We start from the raw sequence: 10,629 nt of genomic DNA, 5'->3' as shown, positions 1-10,629 counted from the left end.
CAATGGCCTACCTTTGTCTAATGGTAAAGCCTGACTGGTTGACACGCAGGCTACAGGAAAAGTTCAGCTAAAGAGACACATTCTTTGGTTCTACAAAATGTCACCAATCAAAACTTTCATAAAACGTATCCTACTGCATGAAAGTAAACTGTCACATTTTTATTTTGGAGGACTTTTGGACAGTGTCAAGTTAAGCCAATACGTGCAGTCCAACAGCAAAGTTATTAACATTTTTTCCTGATTGGCCCTGGATGTATCAAACGGCACGAGCCACCTTTTGACCAGCAGGTGGTGCACGTCGCTAATTGTCTCTCTCCTGTCCCGTCAATCATTTTCACCTCAGAGCATAGCGGTGCGAGCGACGATAACCGTGACACTTTGTTCAGGAGTCAAACTGAAGAAGCGCACACCATGGGGATTGTCTACCTCAAGTGACAGTTTGCGCTTTAATTAAACATTTGAATATTCTTAAGCCTAATTTTCGTCACGTACGCTCTCCAAAGTTAGCTGGAGCGGTTTTTGTATTCTTATCATTATAACCAGGGAGGCGCGGCACAGTGCTGACTGGCTGCTGAACGTTAGCTTGAAAACTGAAGTTGTTTCCAGTTCAGACGGGTTCACAAGGGAAGGAAACGACGCAAGATGTACCATGAAGAAACCACAACTTTACAAAAGCCACGCTATGGAAGTAAGTAACACCTTTTCTGACATATCGCAACGTTGTCTGTGTTTGGTTATAAGAGACGTTGGATGAATGCAAGCTAACGGTTGGATTCATCACAGCGATGTTTGATGAGCAACAGGTGGTTTAGCAGCACCTGTGTCCATTCAACTGCAGGATACCTTCAGTAGGTGTGGCATAGTGTGGGAATAAAGAAGTTATCTGTTCTTAATAAAACAAAACTACACAAACTATCAAGGAGAATTATTCTGAGAATCAATTACACCTATTAAGGTATAATCCAGGCTTCATAAATTCAGCTGCACATGCATTCAGAGTTAAGATCTGACACGTTTTGAATTTTACTGCCGCTTCCATATGCCACTATGAATATTATCTTTATTTAATGGTGTCAGCCTGCATATCAGCCCGTCTGCACATAAGGCATTTTCTCATAGGTTAACCATTAACGTGGATTTAGCTGCTGTTGAGAAATGTATAATTGACTACGAGTTTGTCAAGACTGTAAGTTTGCAAGCTGATATAAAACAGCTCTAAAGTCTTTAAAACACTTCACACTTCAGCAGAGTTTACAGTGTCTCCTGTCACTGACCCACATCTGTGTTCAAAGTACAGCGTTGAGAGATAAGACTAATCAATTGTGTCATCAATGGGAGCCTTTTTGTCTCTGACTTTACCTACTGAGTTTCAGTGACCAATCTTTTCTGCATACAAGTCCCCCTAACTTGGTACATAAAGTGTGGTAGATAAATATTTTACTTTTATGGATAAGTAGAAAATAACAGGACATTTATTGTAGTTTGGTGCTAAGAAATTTGTCTCGGAGAAAGCCAAAAGGCCGTCTTTGTTGGCACTTGGATGGTTTGAAAGATGCAATCTAAAGTGCAAGTGATTAAACAACACAATAACAAATGATGGTCTTAATTTGAAGTTTCTCCTCAAAAAGTTAGTAGAAATACCCAGCAGACTAGCAAAAAGCTTGAGTCAGAATCACAGAGCTTGTAACGCAGATCCACTGATCCTGTGACACAAAAAGGTTAAAAATATTCTGCTTAGTTTAAGGGTGCAGACATGCTCTTCCAGGAAGTGTGCGAGTGAGTCATTAGAGGAGGTAGTGTGTAATGGCTGCTTGTAGGCTGATCTGGCCCTGAGATGACTGTTCATGCACATTTGCATTCATGCTGACTGCACAGCTGGACCGCTGATCTATGACACTATGGTTGGACACTGCTTGTGAGTGTTTAAAGTATGTAACACCCAAGAGGCTGGACAGGATAAGCCATTTAGAGTGTGTTTGTGTGTGTAAATACAAGTGGTTGGCCTGTGTCTTTTCTGTCATGTGGGAATTATGTCAAGCCTCTTTGGAGACCTGTTGAACAGATGTCTGTGCAGGTGGCTGATGAAAAGTCAGAATTTAGAAGTACAGCCTCTGTGGGGAAAGGCTGCACAGAATGTGCATACATGACACTGGGGGAAATTACCCTATACTCTACTTTGCATCTTTGTCTGTTTTAGAGATGTCCCGCCTGATCAAGAACCAATGAAAATACATAATCACTAGATCAGACTTAATGCCACCAATTAGTCACCAATCACCAAAATAGACTTGTGGAAAAAGTCTTTGCAACTGAGTCAGTTATTTTCAGATGTGTTTTTTTGGGGGGGGACTGTAATCCCCCCAAAAAAAGGGCACACACTCAAACCTTGCACACTGAGTGAAGATGATTCTTTGGCTCTTTCATTCCTTGAAAAATACACTAGATCCATCCGTGGTGACAGAGATCTTCATACAGCACCAGCTCACATATCATACCTGTCTTCCAAGTGGGAGGGATGAAGAACAACTTTTTAATTGATAGATAGGGAAGTAGATAGATAAATAATCCCAAGGGAAATTTAAGTCTTTGTTATGTGGCTGTGACTACAAACTTTGGCACAAACTGATTATGTTCCATGGTTGATATCTCCATAATACATGGGCAATTCACAGTGTTTAAAGTGAGGTTTCAGTGCGAGGGAGAGAGAGAGGAGAGGGGACCAAACTAAATCATCAGTCACCCATTTGAATGACTTGGATGGATGCAAAAAAACGATCAAACCTGGTCCAAACAAAAATAATGACTGATGTTAGTTTCACATCAGTGTGCAAACATGAATAGGCAACATGACATCATTTTTCTTTTTCAATGTGTGAAAACCTTGGCCAAAAAATTGACTTGGTTTGCAAAAGCTTTAATACAAGGTCATAGTACAGTACAGGCTAAGTAGAAAGGCCAACTGTTGAACCAGCTGCTATATTGAATTATAAACTATATTCTGTAGTGGACTCATAGACGATAGGTATCAGTATTATTGACTGCAATAAAACAACTGTGATCAGTGCATCTTTAGTCTGTTGCAGTTTTCCTTGAAAATTATGCAATTTAGCAAAATATTAAGCATTAACTTTTTGAAATCAACTTATCAGTTACTAGGTATGCACTTCATTATCAGCATGATATAGGTATTGGCAGATATTATCTTAAGACGTTAAATATTGTTATTGACAGGTATGAAAAGTAAGCCAATATTTGTAACTGATATATTGGCTGTAAAAATCTTTAGTAGAAATAATAAATTGACATAAGATAATAGCAAAACGTACAACTGTACAATCAAGTAGACGTGGTTGCCTAGGCTGCCACACACTCAAGGAGGCTCACCATGGGCCCTGAACATTTTCCCAAAATATAAAACAACTACAGAATCATCTACTTCCCCACCCCACTCTCAGCTCTGCTTGACTCAGCCTTTCTTTTCACAGGATACATCTAGTATTCTTTATCATCTAAATTAGTTTGGAAATGTTGGCATATCACATATCGGCAAAGATCTGGTAATGTGCATCCCTATCAATTTCTAAACTAATTGCTTGAGGTCCATAACTGACCCTTGACTTTGATTTCATTAGATCACTGGTTCACAACCTGGGGTCCAGGACTCCCGATGGGGGGCACCAAAGGTCTCAGGCAGATTGCGAGGCTTTGTTTGCTCGTCTGTTAGATAGACATTAACTAAGATCACGGTAGGGGTGCGGAATAAGAGAATCTCAGAAAAAAGTAAAGTGTGGCATCACAGCCTAATTTAGCGCTGTGAATTAATGTTTTCATAACTCTTTATAAATAAATCAAGATTGCGTTAAAATAACATACAGTCACAGTTTACTGCATAACTGCAGGAAATTCATCAAATTCTCTGTTATTTATTTTTCCTTTCTTTGGCAGTCTGTAAACAAGGCTGGAGTAAATGTGATATAAAAATGCATAACTTAAGTATATTCTGGGAGATCTCCAGATCTCCTTACCTGATAGTGCCAACTATGACATTTAAAAATAAAAACAATTTTAAAATGTTCAAATATTTAATGCATTGGTCAACAGGATAGTGCAGGAGAAAAAGAAAAAAACCTGACTTGTTGACACAGTATTTGAAAAATTATATAGAGAAAAGGGTTGCTTTTTCTGATTATTAACCTACATATTTGTCTTAAAAATTAAATGAAAAAATCGTGACAAACTCGAGACCGTGATCTGGCCATAGAAAAATCATAATATAATTCTTTTTTCTTTTTGCATATAGCCCAACCCTAGATAAAGGCAAAACTTTTGTCCATAAAACTTTATTGGGTTTATGTTAAACTGATTATAGTAGACAGTGAAATTAAAAGCTCAAGTATTCATTTGTGTATTATTTTTGCCTTCTTCTTGGGCATTAGGATGTGATTGTTTAAACTAACCAATCAGCAGGTTTAACCAGTTTAACTAGGCATCACTTAAGGTTGTAATCTTCATGTAAACTTTGGACGTATGATAGTGTGACAGTGTGTTTGCTCCCATGTGTTTATACAGCGTGTGTTTGACTATCTTGAAGTCCTACGCCCCAGTAAACAGGGGATAATGAATGACAACAGTGTTATTGTTGCTAAACTCAAACCCAGAGCATGATGCCTGGTCTATAAGGAGAACTCTTCAACTTAAACTTAGCCTCCCGTGCCTGAGATTGCACCTGCAGTCAGCCAGAAATAAAGAGATGTGATTGGATTAGAGAGGAGTAAGAAGCGTGTGTGTGTGTGTGTGTGGGGGGATCTCATTAAGCTGCAAGTAAAGGTTAACTCTAAGCAGAAGTCACTTGTCCCCTGGGCCCCACTGAGTCCACTTTGTCATGGTTTTTCATCTCCCTTATATGAGGCTTATTTTAGCACAAGATGCCAAAACAAACACCTCTTAAAAAGAGGCATCATCTTCGTTTTTTTATTCAGCTCAAAGTTTCAAAAAATAATAAAGCTTTTACCTTAATGTTACTGGGATAGCAGAAGGCCGCGTGCCCAACGTGCAGAGGCTGTAATCTTCAAAGCAGGCAGCACAAGTTCAGCTCAAACCCATGGCTCCTTTCCCCTGTATTATTGCCAACTCTCTTCTACTGAAATCCTACTCTGTTTGATCAAAGATTTATTTCAGGTTCACTGCATATTCAAATGTCACTGTCAGTCTTAATACAACTTCTTTTTTTAGGGAAACAACATTTAGGTCAGTGAGGAGGAAAATGTGTGTAATTCACATTATGTTATTTATAGTGTGCTGTTTTGCTGTCTGAATCAATGAAACCAGCTTCCATTGACACAGTTCTGTTATTTCAGCGCATGAGATGTGATAAACGACAGTGGGATAAGGCATGTTTTGCCATTTTTTTTAACTTCTGTTTACATTTTCTGTTGGTGTATTTATATAAGAATGACAATTTTTAAAAATCTCATCTTAACTGAACAAGGTAGGAGAACAAAGCAGAAAGCACAAATGTGTAGTGGATTAAATTTAAGAAAAAATCAGTATAGAAATCTGGAATATACTTTTGTTTTTCAGCCATTCAGGATGATGAGCGTCTGTCAGCTGAGGAGATGGATGAGAGGAGACGACAGAACATCGCCTACGAGTACCTGTGTCACCTGGAGGAGGCCAAACAGTAAGACAGGAGGAGGTCTGATCAGAGGGAGGGAGTGGTTGAAGGAAAAGACTTTAAAGATAAAAGTAGGCCATAACACGAGCTGAATGAAGGCTACCACTTTGATTTGTATAGTTACTTTGTATCATCTCAGAGCTCCTTACATTGGGTGTGTTCAAAGGACAGATATTTTGTTAGTTACTGATTGCAAATATAAAATCAACAGGGTGTGGTTCACAAAGCCTGCAGAGAACTAAAACAGAAAAAGCTTGGTACTAGAAGCAAAGCAATGTGGTTTAGATTTTGTAGTAGCATGTTGCAGCTTTTTTAATGATGGATAAAAGCAGAATCAGTATAATCATGAGATGATGACATGGGGCTGTAAGTGTTACTTGATGTTACAAGTAACTTGCAATAGTTTCCTCATGGGTAAGTGATTCTAGACACAGTTTGAACCTGATAAGGACACTTACTTGTGAGGTGCACGAGCAGAGCTAAAGCTTAACCACTTCCTGCCTTCTTCTACACATGGGCATCCTGCAGGAAGAGGAAGTGTAACCCGCCTTTTTTCGTCACACAGATTTTGTGACAGCCCCGCCAAATCCCAGAGAGATTGATAACCATGATTGATTATTGATGCCTTAACCCACTGTAGCATTTTGTATAATATAAAGTAAACCAAGAAATAACTCTGAAGACCCATTTCATGGGAGTGTTTGAAGTCTCATTCACTGCAGCATTTCTCACAGATTATTGTTTGACAGATGAACTTGCTCTTTGACTCAGTAAAGATGACTTTACTGGTCTGACTTACATGACCTGCTTATGTCTCAGGTTAATTGGGGTCTTTAAGGGCAGGTAGACTAGGCTAAGCAAGGATTCAGCCCTCAATCATAACTGGGCTACACCTGGATTAGAGCTACATTTTGCTTTTAACCCTTTTCTCTGAAAATTTCAGTGAAAAGCAAGCTGTGGCAGTTAAGGGAACAGGTGCTTTCGTAACTCTCAAGTTTACCACAAAATGCTCTTTATTGAACTCTCTTACACACACGTACTGTACACTCATACTTTCACTATCTTGCTTCCTGTTGTTCCAGTGCTACTGACAGAACAAAACCTATTCTGGGAATGTGTCAAATAAGATTAGGATTACGACACACACCTAATGAAGCTGTCAACTATAGAGAGCATGGGATTACGTTCTGGTCTGTTAGGTCAGGAGTCAGAAGTCGCTGAAAACACGCCAACAATGTAGAAACAACTAATTTAGGATAACGGGTTACCCATTATACAAACAAGCTTTATCATAGCAGATTTTACAGTACAGCTGCACAAAAAGTAATGGTGAGTTGTGATCTCCTTTTTTTTCTTCTCTTATAATTACTTTTATAGGCTAAATAAGTCCATTCTCAGCCTGATCAGCAGCGTCATTATACCCTTCATGTAGCAAGCATTTAATCTTGTAAAAAGAAGCAAAAGTATGGCTAATTGAAAAATAGATTATACTTAAATGCCCTTGAATTAGACAAAACATGTCAGTGTATACAGTCAAAACAATTTTTTTAGTATTACTTGGAACCCATGAAAAGATATATTAGGCCTCCTCACCACAGCCGAAGTCAAAGTTGCTGTAACCACACCAGGGTTACACAAATGACCCGTTAAAAAATTAGTTTTTTTTTTTACTTTCCTGCTCCAATACTTTTCAGTATCACTCATTTAAAAAAGATGCAGACTCTTCTGTGGTAATCACCAAATCTCAAATCATCAATCATCATTTTTTGAAAAAATAAAAAACAGAGCACTTACTTAATACTGGATGCCTGGTTCTTTTATTTTTGTTGCAGTGTTGTTAAAGCAAAAATAAAAATCGATAGATTTTTACCACAATGATATTGAAGTTTTCTTAATCTTGTATCATGACTACTTTAGATAGCTGTAACTTTATTTCACTGACAACAAGAGTCAGTGAGATTTGGTCATCCTAATGGTACAAGACTGGAGCATAACAAGTATTTGTTGGCTTTCTGTTGGTTAATAACACACACAGTAGAGTAAACAGTAAGAAATGTATAGCTCTCTTTGTCAACTTGTGTAGTTATTTCCAATATATTCCCTGTTTGTATCAAGAGAACAAATTGTCTTTAAAGGATCTCGTTATAATTTTAAGACACACCTTTAAACCAATGCTATATACTGTATCTCCCTGCACACAAAGATAACTATGTAAAGATGGCCACATGACCTGCATGACTCAACGATATGACGCAAGTGTCAGAAGGCACTGCATGTTTATATAAAAATACAGTCCCTGCAAGCGGAGAAGTGAAGTTTACCAATAATATTTTTTGCAGCTTGTGCAATTTTAAGTCTCAGAGTCCAGAGAGTGATGTGTTTTGTTAAATCTGGTGAGACGCAGATTGGACAATGACAGGAAGGCCTGCTTTAAGAAGTTGTAAACAGCAGTGTTAGTCTGTCCTGCTTCAAGAGACAAGCCCACCCACAACATTGTTTTAAATCCAGGAAGTGAATTTTCACAGGAGAGCTCTGTCACCAATGCAGGATGTCCCTTTGACAATGTTCCCGCCAAACGCTTTTTGTTCCCTCAACCATCTTGATGTCAGTTGCCTTTAGATAAATTCTATGGAGATGTGAGACTACTTAAGCTATGCTTTGCAGCTTTGTGTGTTTGTGTGTGTGCCTGTGTTTTTCCATGTTTATAGTCAAAAGATGGCAAACAGGAATTTTCTGACTCACAAAACAGGGCAAGAATCCAGGTTAACTGATACTGTTGTAAGAACAGCATAGCAAATGCCAGGTCAAAAAAATATATACTGGGTATACATTTTTTATGACTGCTTTTAGAGCTGTAATTCAGTAAAAATCTTGGCAGAAGGAATTGTTTTTTAGGGAGTCTGTTCATTAATTCATTTATTCATTCATTCATTCAGTCATCAAGTCATACAGTCAGTCAGTAAAACCCTTTTGACACTTCTGTAGCTACATCAGGAAGAAAAGTCTTGAACTTTCATATAGCCTGTAAAAAACAGCCAAGCAACATGTCAATATAAATTGAATCCATTGATGAATTAAAGTCAGATGTAGTTGTTCTCTTATTATGTAAAAGTCTTTATTTACAACTCTACAATGTCAGTTTTCTTATAAAGCTGTGCTTCCTATATTAGACAATTGCAGCTACATTGCTTTAGCCCAGGTTTTATTTAACTTTTTATTATTATTATTTTTTTTTTACAATAGTATAGTTTCTCAGTAGCCATAGTCTATTTTGCCCCGCAAAATGTTAGATTTTCATAAAGCTGCCAACCTGCTTAGCAGTGAACCCGTACGTGCTCATGAGCTGTGCTGCACGCACTGTGGCGTGGGATAAAAACATCTCTGCACTTTGTGACTGAGCTTCAGACACTCAAGCTACAGGAGACAAAGGCTTGGAACATTTGTCCCTCTCTACCTTATGTCCGTGTAGTCTGTGTCTGTGCATCCATCTGGAGTTGCATCCCTCTCATGGGCATGGGCTACCTCAGTGTCTTAGTTGTTAAATATTCTGGTAATATTCTCATCTTAAGTGACAAAAAACTCCTTGCCCCCACTAACAAGACAAAGGGAAAGAGACAGTCAGGAAAACGATTTTCGGTTCTAGCTGAGTGAAACTGTTTCTGATTTTAGGCATTGTTAGATAATTCGTAATTCCTCCAGGAGTTATAATACAGCTGCTGTAAACATCTCTGTTTCTATGATTTTATTTATTTTTGAGTTACACAAGAGTTGAGAGAGAGAGAGGGGAGAGAGGAGGGAAACAGTTGATATCTGCAAGCCTTCACTGGGTGAACGTTCTGTTTCAGCTGTGAGAACAACAATAAATGCCCCAACTCCTTAAGACTCAAGCTTGGCCTCCAGGTCTGCTGTCTGCTAACAAGTTAAAAAACCATGGTTGGCCCCGAAGTTAGCTTCAGTGCTGCAGACACATAAGTCTCCCATGCGCTTCTTAGATTTTTTTTCAGGACTCTGCAGTGGAACTTTGACGCCTTTATTTGCACCACTGAGCGTAAAAGCTCAAAAATTGATTGATTTTGGGACACAGCGGTTTTGCATTGGCCCCAATAATTACCTCCACCAAGGAGGTTATGTGATTGGCAGGGTTTGTTAGTTAGTTTGTTAGTTTGTTAGCAACATAACTCAAAAGTCTGGACGGAATTGCCTCTTACCACTTTTGCCTGGTGTAAAGCGGTAACAGCTAGGGCTGGGACGATTCACTTTTCTCCCGATTCGATTTTTTACGTTTTTTTTTAGGTGCCGATTCGATTTAAATTGCGATTCTACGATATTGCTGATTGTTGCAATCTTTTGTTGGCTTTTTAAACACCAATGAAAAAGATGAATGATAATGATGCCTACAGACTATATCAGGAAAAATACACATCACATGTGTATAACGATATATCACAAAATATGTCTAACTAGAGAATACAAAATAGTTATAAAATGGTCAAGTGCTGGATTTCTCAGTTTATTCACAACAATTTAGTATCAATTTCACAGAATTTGACACGGACTGAGCTAAATACTGAATATGAAGTGCATAAAGTCTATACATATCTGTGTAGTATATATATGTATAACTTATTATGTAATTTTAAGTTAATATCGAATTTAACAATGTAGAATTAAGCTATTTAAAAAAATATATAGTCCTGCATCATCTCGCATTTTACCTATCTTTGTTCAATCTGAAGATGAGGATTTTCCCCATTTGTTGCACTGAATTAAAATGCTACCGTGATTTTTTTTTTTAAGAAAAGGGGAATACATTATTATACAGTGAATGTACTCCAATCTTTTATATTTCATATTTTATCAGTTTTTTATGTCATCACATAATGTGTTTGTTGAGGGAGATTATGGGAGACGAGCTGATCGTCACGTCCAGCTTTAAGACTGATGGACTGTGTTTT

The 10,629-nt window shown here is 38.1% G+C and overlaps 1 protein-coding gene across 1 annotated transcript in view; it reads left to right on the top strand.

Annotated features, from left to right (window-relative positions):
• The first annotated feature begins 344 nt into the window (after positions 1-344).
• Positions 345-10,629, top strand: part of iqgap2 (IQ motif containing GTPase activating protein 2) — a 45,349-nt gene continuing 35,064 nt past the window's right edge. Inside the window, exons 1-2 of the mRNA XM_041787272.1 lie at positions 345-688; positions 5,581-5,680. Coding sequence (XP_041643206.1) covers positions 643-688; positions 5,581-5,680 — 146 coding nt within the window. The 5' untranslated portion in view covers positions 345-642. The remainder of the gene's footprint in view (positions 689-5,580; positions 5,681-10,629) is intronic.

The sequence above is a fragment of the Cheilinus undulatus genome, linkage group 5 (assembly GCF_018320785.1).
Source record: "Cheilinus undulatus linkage group 5, ASM1832078v1, whole genome shotgun sequence".
In the NCBI taxonomy this organism is placed as follows: domain Eukaryota; kingdom Metazoa; phylum Chordata; class Actinopteri; order Labriformes; family Labridae; genus Cheilinus; species Cheilinus undulatus.
This window is presented reverse-complemented; position numbering and strand designations above follow the sequence as displayed.